The sequence below is a fragment of the Rhamphochromis sp. 'chilingali' genome, assembly GCF_963969265.1.
Source record: "Rhamphochromis sp. 'chilingali' genome assembly, chromosome: 6".
NCBI lineage: Eukaryota > Metazoa > Chordata > Actinopteri > Cichliformes > Cichlidae > Rhamphochromis > Rhamphochromis sp. 'chilingali'.
The window spans coordinates 9,323,524-9,342,035 of NC_137933.1; the positions used below are offsets into that span (position 1 = coordinate 9,323,524).

Here is an 18,512-nt window from a genome sequence, read left to right on the forward strand (position 1 = left end):
ATTGACCTGTTGACTATTTTCCTCCCAGTGGGAGTACAATGCTTCAGTATATAGTAAATCAGGAATTTAACTATTTATAATGTAGTTTTTTTTTCTGCTTTTGCAATTTGTTCATGTAACACTGCTAGCATGCAGCCAGTACCGAATGAATGTGATTGATGACTTCAGGCAGCAGGCGCTAGCAGGGAAGAGGAAAAAAAACAAACTGCTGTTAAAAGAAAATTGTTTTTTTCCTTTTTTCTCCGATTACTTCACATTTAGTGGGGATAAAGTGAGTTAAATTATAGGGCTTGGTAATAGTTATGGACAGACATTTGGCACCTTCCTTCCTGTGCCATGCTGATAAAGAAAAGCAGAGAAAAATGCCATCCGCTCTCTCTGTTATGATTAGTTTGTTTGATCTCTAGTGGGTAAAAGTGGGAAAGAAGCTGACTGAGCAGATCCTTTGATGATTCGGCCAAATCGGCTAAGAGAATATAAACGAAGTGGCTAAAGCTATGATTCCAGTATGTATGCAAAGTATAATCTGCCTGATGCCAGCAACTTGTCAATTCAGTTGCTGCCACTAAAATAACTAAATGCTGTAATTTGACGGAGTGACTGCACTTGGGAGTTAAAATAAAGATTTGTAAACATCATAAATGTCACATTAGATATTTTCCAGAATCCACAATAATGTGCGGGGGAAAAAATCGAGCGTGGCATGTACACCATATCCCCCACACGGTAAACATTCCCATGTGTAGATGTGCAAAATAGTGCATTTTGTGTTGTAATACATGTGCTTCATTTGGTATCAAGGACCGGATAAAAGAACACGATTGTTCTTCGGGGGGGGGGGGGGAAAGGTTAATCTTGAACATAATCCATTCATTATAATTAATTTGTACTCGTGCTTCTACTAACAGGTGTCAGGCACGAAGAAAGGCTGCAAATTTATAATTTAGACAAGCAAAGTAGTAGAGTTTGCACAGTGCATTTTGATTAGAAGCAAAATATGCCCTTTGTCATATATCTTAAAAATAATTAGAGAGCAAAATAATATTGTTTTTGTATGCAGATAGTCCTGTTAGAAAAGTCAAAGAAAAAGGAATATTACACCATCCCACGAGAGGAGTGTGATAGTCTAAAATAAAGAGAATCAGAAATATAAAGATTAATGTGTGAGGGGGGGAAAAAACTTGGATATTCACTGAATAAGAATGGAAGACCTGTAAATACTAGCATACTTTGAAATCAGATTTATCAACAAGATAATCCCTGTGATTTTAGATCAAGTTTACCTCATTATCATTACCGTTGAGAGTTCAGACAGAGAACTGCCTTTAATTGCACTTTCAGAGAAATAAATATAATAAATGAATGAGGTGGTGGCATTTGTGTATTGGGAACTTCACTGGTTTCATTATCCAAACTGTTGCGCCTTCTCACAAACATTGTCATATTTAGATCTGTGGTGTGATGAGGTCCATCCTTGCAAAGTGAAACACGAACAAAAACGTCTGAAGTTGGTAAATTCAGTCAAACACACCCCATCCCTAACTGGTTTTATGACTTAATGATCTCAGTTTCTTTCTCTTCCATTGATCTTTTATTGACCCTTACTGTTAGTCACACAATTACATTTACAGAACTAACTTTAAACAAAAGACCGGCATTTATTTACTATGGATTACTCTCTGTTTTCCAGACATTGACGAGTGCAGTTTGCAGACACACACCTGCTGGAATGACAGTGTGTGTGTGAACCTCCCAGGAGGCTATGACTGTGTGTGCACATCTGGTCCAGGCTGCAGTGGTGACTGCCCACAGGAAGAAGGAATGAGACGCAATGGAGAAGATTGGAAACCCAGCTTTGATCGCTGTGCTGTATGCTCCTGCAAGGTATAGAACATGATCACGTGCATACACATTTATTGCAATAAGCAATACTGTTGTTAACAGTGGAATTTTTTTTTGAACTTCAACCAGGACCTGAAAGTGATCCATAATCTTGTCTCTGACCTCCCATGAATGAGTTTTTATTATGACCAGGTGTATTATGGGTGGATCATAGCTTTTTGGTCATCCAAGGACAGTAAAAAAATAAAATAAAACCATGTGAGCACCAGTCAATAGTTTGACATTCAACTCAATGCAGTTCAATTTTTATTTATACAGTGCCAAATCCTTACACCTCAAGGAGCTTTATATTGGAAGGTAAAAACCCTATAATAATAGAGAAATGACTCCCAGACTAGATTGATTTTAAATTTGATTCTTGATTTAATAGGTAGCTGATGAAGAGAGGCTAATATGGGAGAAATATGCGCTCTCTTTCTAGTCCGTGTCAGTACTCTCACTGCTGCAATTTGGAACTGAATGCTTTATAGGACACTTTAAAGACAACAACAACAACAACAATAATGAATTACAGCAGTTCAGCCTAGATGTGATAAATGCATGAACTAGTTTTCAGCATCACTCTGAGACAGGATGTTTCTAATTTTTTATGTTTTTATGTATATAAGACATTCCTTCTGTTTAGCTAATTGGTGTGTGTCATCTGGATTCATGGATAGATAAAGCTGGGTATCATCTGCATGCCAGTGAAAATGTATGCTGTGCCTTTCAGTAATACTGCCTAAGGAAAACATGTATAATGTAAATATTATTGGTCCCACAATTAGTAATTGTGGAATTCCACAATTACTAATCGAATAATACAAAATTACACTTATCATCAGATACTTATCAAATCATTGACATGACAGTCATTTTCCATGAAATTTCATCAATTTAATAAATTGTAATTCTATAAAATACATTTGATATTCCAGAAAATACAGGAGCACTGGAAATGCAGCTGGCTTTATAAACCTGGAAGCAATACAATACTGAAAATACAGTCACAACATGAGTAACATGTGCACTGTCTGTTCAGTGAACTCGAACAGTAAACGCTGAAAGTGGAGTTGGGTTAGTAGGGAACGCAGAAAAATCTCCTCTTCCATTAGTTTAACCTCTTTCTTAATTTCAGTGAATTAGTTTTGCAATTTTTGCTGGCCTGATCCTATCGCACAGTTTCCTGTGCTTCCATTGTTTTTACTATGGATATTTCTACCACAACTGTGCTCCTCACAGCTAAACTTTTTCAGCTTCTCTCTCTCACTCTTTACAACAATGCAGCTGGAGATCCATAATCTTGTCTCTGACCTCCTGGAGAAATTTTACTGTATCTGAGGTTCAATGAATGATAAAAACTTTGCCAGCAGAGGCCAGACAGATCAATAACAAAGGCTTGCAATATCAGGATCAAGTCTGTTACTGTTACTCATCTGGATCTATAAACAAGGTTCATTATTTTACAACAGTAGGCAAGGCATATATTAATTATGTCTCTATGCTTAATTCCTCTATTCCACACTATAACCTGCTCTGTTTAACAGCATGCAGAGCAGTAGTTTGACAGCAGCAGTCTGTGTTTTATAGGCTCGTAGGACAGGAAGTAGCCAGGAGTTCCTGTGCCAAAGTTGCATCCTGCTGATTCCAGCAGTAATCATTCACTGTCTGAAAGAACCTTTATTTGTAACAAAACAACAATATACTTAAGTAAAAGCTGAGATCTGGGAACAAAGCTACATTGTTACCGGCAGTTTGATATGATTCCAATGGAGTTGTTTAGAGGATCTCGACAAAGATTAGCAAAGCTGTAAAGGTGGAGATATCAGCAATAAACTTAGTGGCTACAGTGTTATAACAACTGATAAGAAGGATGGGCAAAACTATAAAAATAAGACTTAAAAATTCTCTTTAACATCCACACATTGTGCCTTCTACACATCTAAAAAACCTTTTAGTAGTAGTATTTAGCACACATAGCAATTACAGTGGGGCAAAAAAGTATTTAGTCAGCCACCGATTGTGCAAGTTCCCCCACCTAAAATGATGACAGAGGTCAGTAATTTGCACCAGAGGTACACTTCAACTGTGAGAGACAGAATGTAAAAAAAAAATCCATGAATCCACATGGTAGGATTTGTAAAGAATTTATTAGTAAATCAGGGTGGAAAATAAGTATTTGGTCAATAACAAAAATACAACTCAATACTTTGTAACATAACCTTTGTTGGCAATAACAGAGGTCAAACGTTTACTATAGGTCTTTACCAGGTTTGCACACACAGTAGCTGGTATTTTGGCCCATTCCTCCATGCAGATCTTCTCGAGAGCAGTGATGTTTTGGGGCTGTCGCCGAGCAACACGGACTTTCAACTCCCGCCACAGATTTTCTATGGGGTTGAGGTCTGGAGACTGGCTAGGCCACTCCAGGACTTTCAAATGCTTCTTACGGAGCCACTCCTTTGTTGCCCGGGCGGTGTGTTTTGGATCATTGTCATGTTGGAAGACCCAGCCTTGTTTCATCTTCAAAGTTCTCACTGATGGAAGGAGGTTTTGGCTCAAAATCTCACGATACATGGCCCCATTCATTCTGTCCTTAACACGGATCAGTCATCCTGTCCCCTTGGCAGGAAAACAGCCCCATAGCATGATGTTTCCACCCCCATGCTTCACAGTAGGTATGGTGTTCTTGGGATGCAACTCAGTATTCTTCTTCCTCCAAACACGACGAGTTGAGTTTATACCAAAAAGTTCTACTTTGGTTTCATCTGACCACATGACATTCTCCCAATCCTCTGCTGTATCATCCATGTGCTCTCTGGCAAACTTCAGACGGGCCTGGACATGCACTGGCTTCAGCAGCGGAACACGTCTGGCACTGCAGGATTTGATTCCCTGCCGTTGTAGTGTGTTACTGATGGTTACCTTTGTTACTTTGGTCCCAGCTCTCTGCAGGTCATTCACCAGGTCCCCCCGTGTGGTTCTGGGATCTTTGCTCACCGTTCTCATGATCATTTTGACCCCACGGGATGAGATCTTGCGTGGAGCCCCATATCGAGGGAGATTATCAGTGGTCTTGTATGTCTTCCATTTTCTGATGATTGCTCCCACAGTTGATTTTTTCACACCAAGCTGCTTGCCTATTGTAGATTCACTCTTCCCAGTCTGGTGCAGGTCTACAATACTTTTCCTGGTGTCCTTCGAAAGCTCTTTGGTCTTGGCCATGGCGGAGTTTGGAGTCTGACTGTTTGAGGCTGTGGACAGGTGTCTTTTATACAGATGATGAGTTCAAACAGGTGCCATTCATACAGGTAACAAGTGGGGGACAGAAAAGCTTCTTACAGAAGACGTTACAGGTCTGTGAGAGCCAGAGATTTTCCCTGTTTGAGGTGACCAAATACTTATTTTCCACCCTGATTTACGAATAAATTCTTTACAAATCCTACCATGTGGATTCATGGATTTTTTTTTTTTCACATTCTGTCTCTCACAGTTGAAGTGTACCTCTGGTGCAAATTACTGACCTCTGTCATCATTTTAAGTGGGGGAACTTGCACAATCGGTGGCTGACTAAATACTTTTTTGCCCCACTGTAAGTGTGTAGATTAATTTGGCTAATGTATGCCAAGTTATGACACAAACACAAAGTATGAAACATTTCTGATCGTTCATACAAAAAAATCCCACGCTCTTCTCCCATCTGTTTATGATTAGCCTGCATTACAGTGTGACAAATATTTTTGGCATCTTAATGACTCTTTTATGTGCTCGGGAGCCAGAATGAGATGGTGCACTGTTGCAGCAGGAAAGTGGGATATTGATCAGGTGTTTCTTTTTGAAGATAGCATCGGAGTGTGAGATTAATCTAAATCAGAGAGTTATTTGGCCTGAAATACCAGCTAAGAGCAGTTGTTTCAACGATGCTTTATCGGCTTATGTATTTTAAAGTTTGCCACTAGGATATCAAATTTCTGCCCTGTTAAAAACTTTGGGTAAACTTTCTCTGGTACTTATAAGTTATGATGTTTCATTACGTTTCAAACTAGCGTCAAGTTGGAAATTAGTTAAATGTTTGAGATAATGCAGCCAGTGTTGGGATTAATGCATTACAAGGGATTACGTTACTGTAATCACATTATAATTTGCATTGCAAGGGTTCTTCAGTTATGTGCACACGTAGGGGATAGAAAGAAAATTAAACATCAGGCAAATATGTTTTTTTTTCCTTCTGTTGCAATCAACTGATTTCAGTTCGTGTTTGGAGGAAGAAAATGGTGGAGTGGGCCATGGGATTGCCAGCTTTTCAGCTTCCAGTTTTACAACGTTATTTAACGTTGTAAAAGTCCCGCGGCATGGAGCTATTTAGCTCCATGCCGCGGGACTGTGTGCCAAGGTTCTCACAATCGGCCCCTTGTGTTGCAGAATTCCAACCAGAGGGGCCAAAGAAAATGTTATCATCCTTGTCCGAAATGAGATGTTCTGATGCTCCCTCAGAGAATTCACGGTGTGGCTCATTGTTAGCCTTGGGGGAAAAGGACAACATAGCTTTCGCAGCTGACCTCGGCATTGTCCACCAGCAGGAGGACAATGTCCTGGTGCCTTGCGTGGCCGACTCAATGTGCTCCATTGGTGCAACGACTGGAGACAGCATTGAGTTCTTCTTCGACAGGCTAGCCTGGTGGGCTAGCCTTTGACAAAGGCTTTTCAGGGTAAAGCGAGTGCAGTGTTCGCATGAACCCGGTTTGGAAACAGCCGCTTAGGCGTGTTGCACATCACACAAGCGTCATGTGTATCTGAACCTGAGATTTTCCTACCGCAGGGGTGGAATTCTGGGCAGCTGGGCAGCAGTCTGCCATGTTAGGGAAGCTTGGTATAGCTGGCTTGGAATGGCGAGACAGCTAACGAATGTTTAAAAGAGAACTACCTGATTAATGCTAACACAACTGCAGGTCTTTGCAAGTATCTGCACAGACAGCATGCTAACAGAAAGCTAGCCAAGGACCCCGAGTGATTTTATAGTTGAGTGCATGCCAACCCCAGCCCAGCGGCCAGAACCTGAACAAGTAGCAAAAGCAGTGATGAACTGTCAGGACTGAAGCCTCTGTTTTTACCTGTTTATGTTTCTGAAATAGAATCACTCTGGTGATCATTTTGAAGTCTCTTTGTCTGGTAGCGATTAACTGTGATAAACCATCAAATTAACAAATCTTACATTCAGAGCCAGAAAACCAAACCAAAACCAAATGCTTGCAATTGTGCAATCAGCAGCTGCAAATGTGAAAGAATTCAACGCCACAGGTACATTGGTTTTTATTCCAGCTGTTGAAGGGGTGTTGAAGGGAAGTTTGATATGGGATGCTCACTGAATGTAAGCAAGCAGTGATCTGGTGTCTTGGGACCAGCAATGAGAATCGCCTGTGACTGTAGGGGAGCCACAAAGTTAGTGTAGTCGGTGAAAAGAGAGGGAAAAGAGAGGGAAATTAAAGATGAACATATCAGAAATAACAGACTGAAAAAGCCACAAATTAGAAAGATGGTAAATGGACTGGTTCTTTTATAGTGCTTTTCTACTCTTCTGCGCACTCAAAGCGCTTTACACAACTTGTGCATTCACACGCATTCACGCAAGCACATTTTGTTAGTGCTTTCTAACTAACATTCGCACCCACATTCATACTCCGATGGATGCATCGGAGAGCAATTTAAGGTTAGTATCTTGCCCAAGAATACAGGGAGTGCAGAATTATTAGGCAAATGAGTATTTTGTCCACATCATCCTCTTCATGCATGTTGTCTTACTCCAAGCTGTATAGGCTCGAAAGCCTACTACCAATTAAGCATATTAGGTGATGTGCATCTCTGTAATGAGAAGGGGTGTGGTCTAATGACATCAACACCCTATATCAGGTGTGCATAATTATTAGGCAACGTCCTTTCCTTTGGCAAAATAGGTCAAAAGAAGGACTTGACAGGCTCAGAAAAGTCAAAAATAGTGAGATATCTTGCAGAGGGATGCAGCAGTCTCAAAATTGCAAAGCTTCTGAAGCGTGATCATCGAACAATCAAGCGTTTCATTCAAAATAGTCAACAGGGTCGCAAGAAGCGTGTGGAAAAACCAAGGCGCAAAATAACTGCCCATGAACTGAGAAAAGTCAAGCGTGCAGCTGCCAAGATGCCACTTGCCACCAGTTTGGCCATATTTCAGAGCTGCAACATCACTGGAGTGCCCAAAAGCACAAGGTGTGCAATACTCAGAGACATGGCCAAGGTAAGAAAGGCTGAAAGACGACCACCACTGAACAAGACACACAAGCTGAAACGTCAAGACTGGGCCAAGAAATATCTCAAGACTGATTTTTCTAAGGTTTTATGGACTGATGAAATGAGAGTGAGTCTTGATGGGCCAGATGGATGGGCCCGTGGCTGGATTGGTAAAGGGCAGAGAGCTCCAGTCCGACTCAGACGCCAGCAAAGTGGAGGTGGAGTACTGGTTTGGGCTGGTATCATCAAAGATGAGCTTGTGGGGCCTTTTCGGGTCGAGGATGGAGTCAAGCTCAACTCCCAGTCCTACTGCCAGTTTCTGGAAGACACCTTCAAGCAGTGGTACAGGAAGAAGTCTGCATCCTTCAAGAAAAACATGATTTTCATGCAGGACAATGCTCCATCACACGCGTCCAAGTACTCCACAGCGTGGCTGGCAAGAAAGGGTATAAAAGAAGAAAAACTAATGACATGGCCACCTTGTTCACCTGATCTGAACCCCATTAAGAACCTGTGGTCCATCATCAAATGTGAGATTTACAAGGAGGGAAAACAGTACACCTCTCTGAACAGTGTCTGGGAGGCTGTGGTTGCTGCTGCACGCAATGTTGATGGTGAACAGATCAAAACACTGACAGAATCCATGGATGGCAGGCTTTTGAGTGTCCTTGCAAAGAAAGGTGGCTATATTGGTCGCTGATTTGTTTTTGTTTTGTTTTTGAATGTCAGAAATGTATATTTGTGAATGTGGAGATGTTATATTGGTTTCACTGGTAAAAATAAATAATTGAAATGGGTATATATTTGTTTTTTGTTAAGTTGCCTAATAATTATGCACAGTAATAGTCACCTGCACACACAGATATCCCCCTAAAATAGCTAAAACTAAAAACAAACTAAAAGCTACTTCCAAAAACATTCAGCTTTGATATTAATGAGTTTTTTGGGTTCACATGGTTGTTGTTCAATAATAAAATTATTCCTCAAAAATACAACTTGCCTAATAATTCTGCACTCCCTGTATTTGGCATGCAGACTAGGGGAAGCCAGGAATCGAACCACCAACCTTCTAATCAGTAGATGACCTGCTCTTCCGCCTGAGCGACAGCCAAAGATGGCAGCGAGGAATACATTTGTGCAAACACACTGCCATGTGAAATGAAAGTGAGACTTAAAAACAAAGATCTTCCTTATTCAGCGTCATCCAGATTGAAAAACCAAAATGAAAAAATGAAACAGAAAATCAAGCTAAGTAAAAAAATAAATAACATTTTAGAGTTCTATAAAAGTTCTACAAAGATCAACAAGCTCCCTAAGTGAATTAATTTGAGAAAATTCAAACAATATTCTGTACGACTATGTTGTACATATCATACCCCCTTAAAAGAAAGACTGCTGTCTGCAGTCATCAAATTTATCAAACAGTTATTATTGAAAAAAGCAGTAAAGTTGTTTTGATTGGCACAAATGCATGTCATTGGCATTCAGACGTGGTCGTATTCCTTGTACTAAAAAGAGCAGCCTGCATTCATATTTTCTGCCAGCGCGATACAATTGGCAGTAATTTCCCCAGCAAGTCCAGGGTTGTAACTGTAAAGACCAAGGCCATCAGTACCGGCACCCCGGGACTCACAAGTTACTGTAGCAGGACAATATGCATCGATAAAACATTGGCTCTGTATTGCCCTTTTAATGGTATGCAGAATGACTTTATGGCCCTCATACATTTTCTAACAGCCTTTTTATGTAACATTTTTACATCTCCATTACACTGCCGTCCTGGGGCCAGACAGTGCTGGCTGTGCTGAGTAAAATGGACCATAAAGTTTTCTCCAGGTACAGACAGGGAGCCAATGACACAGCGGCTGGAAAGGCAGATCAGTCGGATTCTTCTGCATTTCACTTTGCCGCCCAACCCCTTCTAGTCTCATTTAGAGTGCTATTAAATTGCTTTTTTAAAATGGGAAAATGTAAAATTTGTTACAAGAAAATGAAATCACCCATAGGTATGTTTCTACATCTTTAGTGTCTTTTAGCCATTTAGTGTTCTCTTGATGCTTATATTAGATTAAAAAAACTTAGTTTAAGAAAAAGAAAGACAAACATCACCAGAGGATTTTTATTATAGATGTTTTCAATTATTAATCAAAGTGTTAAAAAGGCTCTTTGTTATGCTCTTTGTTCTTCAGGCTCTTTGTTATGACACACACTATTGAGCTCTGGTGCGTCCCACTTCTATCAATGACACTTGAGATGCTTTTATATCTTGACTAGAACACATCTGTGTCTAACTGAAATAACTGGACATAAATAGGAAATGTAAATCCCTGTCAGTGAAGTTACAAAGTTTTTGTCAGTTTAAGTCAGTATGAACCAAGCCATATGCCATATTTTCGACAGCCACCAACAGACTTTCTAGACCTGTCCACCTACAGGGTGGGCCATTTATATGGATACACTGTAATAAAATGGGAATGGTTGGTGATATTAAAGTCCTGTTTGTGGCACATTAGTATATTGTTTTTCTTGTGACATTACCAATAAGTTTGATGTGTCACATGGCCCTCTTCCTATTGAACAAACAAAAGTTGTATCCAAGATGGCCGACTTCTAAATGGCCACTATGGTCACCACCCATCTTGAGGAGTTTGCCCCCTCACATATACTAATGTGCCACAAACAGGACTTTAATATCACCAACCATTCCCATTTTATTACGGTGTATCCATATAAATGGCCCACCAGGCAACCAAGAACCCACTGGTGACTTTGACTGAGAGCCAGAGTTCCTTTGTGAATGCGGGAGAATGTTAAAGAAGGACAGTGTGGCGACAATTCCCAACACCTGGAATGGAGCAATCCAGACACTGATCAACATCCAATCAATAGCATCCCTTCAACCAAACATGATGATGATGGTGGTGGAAGCACCATGCTCTTGCGAGGCTTTGCTGCGATGGGTAATAAGATAAGTTAAAGAGATGCAGATGTAGACCATGGACGGTATAATAGGTGAGCTTATCTAACAAGACATCAACCACTGATTTCTAAAGTCTCGAACTCAAGCCTCAAGATTAGCATTTTCACCATCACCATTCTGGTTTCAACAAACTGGAGCTTGTCTGACTGTGAAACCCATTAGCTAATGACTTGTGACTGACAAGTCCTAATTTTTTAACAGAGTTTCACCATGATCTATAAAAAAGAAGTCATTCTTTATTAAATAGAACCCGAAACAAGTGACTGAGCCATGAAGCTAGCAGGAAATTCTTTACAGAGATCAAGACAGATACTGTAGCAATTTTTCCATAGACTTTCCCATAGAAGTCTTTACAACTGCAGCTTTACCATCCGGTGTCCTTTAGAGAGAATACAGGTTCAAGGCACTTTTGCATTATCCTCACTTTTCAAACCTGCTTTATATCATCCATGGTCCAGACCTGCTCTCAGTAGAGAATGCCCCCCACCCAGTTTGGTTGACTGTCAGCAAGACTTGTTGTCAAAAGTGCTTAACAAGTTACTAATTTTAGGCCAGACATATTTATATAAATCAGATATTAAATTTTAATTTAGAAAAAATAAACAACGTGCTTTAAAAGCCTGCTTGGTGTTCATGTTATTGTTTTGCAAATTGATGAGAGAGAGTGGGAGACATATGAAAAGGAGAAAGTCAGAAAATGCATTGTTTGTAAGGCTGTGCCTTGGTACGGCGACTTCAGGGTGTTCCCATTTGTCAAAGACAATGACGGATCATTTACACAAAAGTAAAAATCTGCCTCAGGAAAGTGCTCAAACTGTGTTTGTTCACAGTAATATTTCATGTTTATAGACCCATTATTTCATTTTTATATAAATCACAGTGAGTTTGAAGCCCTTTGTTTTACTGAGGGACACCTTTATTGTGTATTGGGTATTGTATTTTACTACCCAGAATATACAGAGATGATAAGCTACGTACATTATTTAAGCCAGTTTGCACCCCGATGTGTGTGACGTTTGTTGTTTAGGATGGGCAGACGTACTGCAGGCGGAGACCTTGTGACTGTGGAGACCCAGAAGAGGATCTGTTCTGCTGTCCTGGATGTGACAACAGGCCCAGCAGCCAGTGTCTGGATCAGAGCGGACGCACACTTTACCGCAGCGGAGCATCTTGGCTGTACGGCTGCCAGCAGTGCCGCTGCATGGTTTGTACACACACACACACACACACACACACACACACACACACACACACACACACACACACACACACACACACACACACACACATTCACACAGAAGCTATTGTCCATTTTAAATAAAAGCAGGCAAGAGCTTTGTTGGAAGACACAGATCACATCAAAAAGACAAAACCCTCCTCTCCAACATGAAGCTCAGAGCAGGGCTTTAATTCATACCACTCCCTGATCTGCTGGTTAACTGTGTGTGTATGAGGGCTGAGAAAATTACCACCTCTCTAATTAGAGATGTGGCAACAGACCAGCGTGAGATCTGTAACTGAATTCTCTCTCTGTCTCACACACAAACACACACTAAAAAAAGAAAAGAAAAGAAAATTCACACACGCTATAGCAATTCTGGTGCTTTTTTTTCATCACTGCCTGTGTCTCTGCAGGAAGGGGAGGTCGACTGCTGGCCTCTAGTTTGCCCCACGTTGATGTGCGAGTACACGGCAGTGGCAGAGGGCGAATGTTGCCCACGCTGCGTCACAGACCCCTGCCTGGCTGACAACCTGTCGTATGACATTCGGCAGACATGCAAGGACCCCGCAGGCATCGCCCGCCTCAGCGGAGACACATGGCATATGCCCAAATCACCCTGCACCACTTGCAAGTGCAAGGTAGGTCAATGCAGCATGAACAAACTAATTGTGTAGATTTTTAAACTATTTTTGAGCTTCAAATTGCCGGTTTGTAAAGAGACTATTTTAATTTATTTCAACCTGTCAACATTGCTATTATTAAGGCTATTGAGGGTTGATGGGGACTGCTAACTTTCTATGGCAGAGTTCCACAAAAACAGTGTACATCAGGGCAAGAAGCCCAAGCACGGTGTTGCTGTCTAGGAAAAGATCTGACATAAATCATTGTTTTCACATCTGACTGAGAGAAAACACAGAAATGAACCAATTTCCAACTCCAAGACCAACAGTCAGCTCTCTGTGTTGTAATAAAAAGCCATTACAATGAGTAAAAAAGTAACTAACCAGAGGGGTTGTTCTGATTGGCAGGGTTAGGGGCGGCTCTGCAAGGCACAAACGTATGCCAGCTGGACACAACATAAACCAGTGGGATCGTAGCAGAGCCGCCATAATGGCAAACATGCTAGGCTAAAGTATACAGGAGATCGCTAACTTGAAAACACTTTCCCCAAACCTCTGTTTGATATTCTTCCAGGGTCTGCAAATGGGATAAGACTTGTGGGTTTTAGATGTAAAAATGTCAGATGTTCCAAAAGATCACAATTTTATCAGTAATGACAGCCATTACTGGCTGTTAGCAGAAAATCTTTGAGACTGAAAATGTGGCATAATCAATTTAGCTAATGTGTGCTAGAGGGCACACAGTGTCTATTTATATGTGTTCTAAGATGAATGCATAAAAGAAAAATGACTGTCAGAGATGATGTAAGGAGCATTTTTACCTTAAAAGAAGTGAACATGCAGATGACTGTGGCAGGAACGTGTCAGATCCACTCATTAGGTGAAGATAGGCTGCTGCCCCCTCACTTTAGCTTTTTTGGTTTTGCTTGTTTTCTTTGCAGTCAGAATACATAAAAGAGCAAAATGAGCACATCAAATACATAGACCTAAATCTACATTGTACTTTTCCATAGTTGTTACATAAACTGAATCAGTAGACTAGATACATATTTGCAGCAGTCTTTGCGTTGATGTGATTTTTGGACGTGGCCACATCGTGCCTGTGCTTTCTTGAATCACCAACCTAGTGTCACTCTGCAGCTCCGGGACACAATCTGAGACAATGTGCCACTGTTGGAGACAGTTTTTACGTCTGACCAGACAGGACCTTGTGTTCTTCACGGCCATAAATACAGAGGGCCCGTTACCCTTGATACATATTTTTGAGATATTAACCTTTTCATAGCGACTGTTCACTCCAGATCACAGTCCGTATGACAGTGAGAGCTGCTGACTATCGAGCGGAACTGGAAACTTCTTTTGGGAAAGATATATTGTGCTTCAGTTTCTCAGATGTGCCACTGCTTACCACCACAAATTCATAATCCCTATGCACTAGAGTGAAAGCATAAATCTCATGATATCAGTCTGATATCTCAAATGTATATGGGATAATGCTGACACTGTATAACTAGGTACCACTGTAATGACACTAGAGACATGAGGTTAACCACCCCAAATCCTTCTGTAAGTCAGGTGGATAAAAGTGATTTAGGCTGTGAAGTGAGTTATTAGCTTTACCATGCACAGTGTGGAACTGTATATTACATTTCACCTTATTTAATGCTCTCTCTTCTTTCCTATCTTGTCATGCCTTTCTGTTCAGAATGGAAGTGTTTGCTGCTCGGTGGATCTCGACTGCCTTCAGAACAACTAAAGCCCTCCCTCCTCCTCCTCCACGTGCCGTCCTCTTCTTCTCCTTTCACTATGGGACTGCCACATCCTCTCAACCATCTGACGACCCTTCCCCTCAGACAGACGGACAGACTCTCGCATGCACATGTGCATGCCAGTGTGTGCACAAAAAAAGAAAATTTGCAAACACACACTGGACAGACTGGGGTGTCGCGGCTGTGCTTTTATGCTGTACCTCTGTCGACAAACAGCGACTGAGTGTGCGTGCGTGACTCAGGAGGAGACAGAGGCCCGAGTTGCTCTCACCACAGTCGCTGTGTTGTGTTTGTGTCTCTGTGTTCAATTCCATCCTTTCACGAAACGTCTTGAAACCTTTTTAAATGTCTCAAACCCGAAACCAGAGACAAACAGCCAGACGGATGCTGAGGGGCTCCGTCTGTCTACATTTGCTCAAACACGGGCTCTTTAATGCTTGGTCGCCTACAGGAAACTAAACATCCATTACTTTGGTAACCAAAAGGAATGCATCCACTTTACTGTGTTTTGTGTTACTGAATCAGGAGGTAGTTCAGTGTCATATTACAATGTTATGATGAAATGGGGTCAGTTTTCATTTCAGTACCAGAATTTTTGTGAGTAGCGTTTTTTTGTTTCTGTCACTGATATTGTCCATATTGTGCTAAAAACTTAGCAATAGCTTTTGGATGTCCTGATTTGTGTGAAATCCAAATGAATTTACAACATGTTGACCTCACGTCCTGGTGTCAGCATGATTTCCATCACTGATATTTCCCAAATAGTTGTGGACTACATTCTTCTTTGACATTACAAAAGTCACATCTTGAACACATCGTAATATACAAACTTCCATCTTTACATTTTTTGAGTGGTTCTCTGGCAAAACAGGTAGAAGTATAAACCATGTCAGTGGTGCACATTAGCTTTGCATACATCGTTAATGTTTCATCAAAACATCTAGCTGGCCCTGGACCCAGAAACTGAAATCTGCAATATTTGAGAGTCTAGAGCAGACTGATAATTTGACAATCTAGAAACCTGTCAGCTAATCAGGTGACGTAGATTTGGGGCGTAACACCCAACAGATAAAACTTCCTGTGCCTATTTGCCAGACATCATTTATGAATACTTAAAATACGTCAAAAAAATCAATAAATAAATTTTCAGATGATAGCCAGTAATTCTGATTCTTAACTCAGATGCAAGTACAACCTACTACAAGCTGAAGCCAGAAAAACTGTCCCTTGCCTACGGACTCTGATAGGCAGGTATCTGTTTACAGAGATTATGTATTAATTTATTATTCTCTGACACCATCAGTCCCATTTTAAAGGATTTTCCAGAAATAGCCATGACATGCAGTGTACCACAATAACGTTGACTCGCTTTTGAGCGTGGCTGCTTGGAACAGGTATTTATTACTGCTGGTAGATGTAGCTGGAAAACAGTCCTGCTTTCAGTCATCAAACCCTATAAATGCCACATCTATATTAAACCGCATCCCTGAGGCTCTGAACTGGGACAGACAACATGTCTGTCCTTCTGAGCCACTTCAGTTTTCTAACACTCCCTCAACCACAGCATCTCGTCTTCAAATGAGGATGACTGCCAGATGCCTACACTTAACAACGGCAGTCAGGGTATGAAAAGCATCTGAAAGGTGTGTGGCGATGCACAGTGGATTCCTGCAGGCCAGAATGAGTGCCAGCCATAGTCATTGATTAAATCTGAGCTCGTGGAGGGTTGGACTTCTGCGGCGTCTCTCCGGGCTCCTCGGCTCTGCACCATATGGCACACCCAGGGTGGCAGGGACACAAAAAGTGAGCGCTGGAGAGGGATGCGGATAATTAAAGCATTGTCACGCAGCCCTGGATTTGATTATGCCAGAAGGTCACCAAGTGTTGAATCTGTTTACAGACAGCCAGGATTATTAAGGCAGGAGAGTCTTTACTGCTACAGTTCACACGTTCATAGTTACGCGGATGCTCTTGTCTCCTGTTCCCCTACCCTGTCCCTCAGCCCTCATCCACATTTGTCTGCACTGTCCTTAAGCTTTTCTCAAGAGTGTTAATGTTGACCCTCGAGTGTCACTGCCATCAGCCTATGTCGGTCAGTATCCCCCCCCCCCCCCCCCCCCCCCCCCCCCGAGGAAATTTTCAACACTATTTTCTTTTCTTTTTTCTTTAAATGAGTACTAAAAGCAAATTAGGTTTCAAGGCCACGACTTATGCTGCAGTTATATAACATGATTGTTATATAACTGCAGAAATCTGATGTGAAATGTTCACCCTCTGATCAAATAAGCAAAAAAATTGTTATTAGGTAATCCTTTGTTGCGCATCAACTTACCACTCAGTTAATTTTTGGCAGCTGTAATAATAACTGGGGTTTCCTTTCAAAGTTTCAACAGTTAGGGCCTTCTCTCTCTCGATTTCTCCTTCGTGTTTGAATCTTCTGCACTCAGTCAGTGCAGATATCAGGACTCATTTTCCTCCTTCAGAAGAATCCATTCGTCGTGTCAGGATGAAAAACAGCTTTCAGGTTGAGATAATCCTTCACAGTGGAAATGAAACTTTCATTTTTTTTAATTGTGAAGACATGGAAATCAGTTGGTGAGCTGCAAAAAAGCCTAGTCCAAAATACATAACTTTTACTGCAGTTGTCTTATCAAGACAATAATCCATCGTCATGAGTAATCCGCTTGCTGTACCATATTTCTGTCATAGCGGCAAACAAGATGGTATCGAGGAGCAGGTTGTAAACAGGTCTGAGACTGAGATGAACAAAATCCAATGAGGCTAAAGGGCACCAAGGCAAGAAATTGGAGAGGTACATAGTCTATAATAATGAAATTGGCTCTTGTACCCAAAGAAAACAGCCTTGTCATTTTCATTTGTACAACTTTAGGATAAGAGCAAATGACTGCAAGTGCTGCAAATGCAAGAGATCCTGGAAAAGGCTTCACTGCAATCCATAGGATCTTCTCTAGGCAAGTTTTAAAAAAAAAAAAAGTATTTTTCTGTAGAAATCCTAGACTATAAAGAATACCAGAGGGATTCAGTTTTATTTATATTGCTCCAAGTCACAACAAGGCACTTTATACTATAAGATAAAGATCCTACAATAATGCAGAGGAACCTCAACAATCAGGTGACCCCCAATGAGCAAACACTTGGCAACAGTGGGAAGGAAAAACACCCATAACAGCAATAAACCTCGAGAAGAACCAGGCTCAGGGAGAGGCAGCCATCTGCCCTGACCCCTAGAAGTCTAAACCTACTGCAGCATAACTAAGGGATGGTTCAGGGTCTAGGTCATTAGTTTTGTTGGTGAGTTCTTCCACCTTTGCCATCTTGGCTTTCTTTAAACTATCAGTGAGGAGTGGATCTGCCTGTAATCGAAAGATACTATACAATAAGTTCATATGGAATCTTTTCAGTGACAAGGTATTGTACCAAAACCCAGCAATTAAAACCATGAACTCATCAATAAAATGTTCACTGAGCTGAAGGCTGTTTTCAAAGAGACTTCTGTACAACCATCAGGCGTGTTGCAACAAGATGACCCACCCCTTGTTTGCCATTAAAAAAAGAATGCAGAAGCTGCAACCCATTTGCATAGCAATAGGACAACTCATGGTAAAATTGGGACATGTTACAATTGTTATAGTCTGCACTGGCTTTAATATATATATATCAAAAAAACATTTTATGTAATTTAACTGGTATTTAAAACAGTTTTAGGTATGACCTCGCTTTTTGGAGTTGAGAGCAATTATTACAGCATGTCCTCCTTA

The 18,512-nt window shown here is 41.0% G+C and overlaps 1 protein-coding gene across 1 annotated transcript in view; it reads left to right on the forward strand.

The window, feature by feature from the left end:
* LOC308398574 (protein kinase C-binding protein NELL1-like) overlaps nt 1-16,830 on the forward strand; it is a 328,133-nt gene extending 311,303 nt beyond the window's left edge. The window contains exons 17-20 of the mRNA XM_080885307.1: nt 1,691-1,884; nt 12,150-12,326; nt 12,758-12,982; nt 14,670-16,830. Of these exons, the coding sequence (XP_080741433.1) occupies nt 1,691-1,884; nt 12,150-12,326; nt 12,758-12,982; nt 14,670-14,720 (647 nt within the window). The 3' untranslated portion in view covers nt 14,721-16,830. The remainder of the gene's footprint in view (nt 1-1,690; nt 1,885-12,149; nt 12,327-12,757; nt 12,983-14,669) is intronic.
* The last annotated feature ends 1,682 nt before the right edge of the window (nt 16,831-18,512 follow it).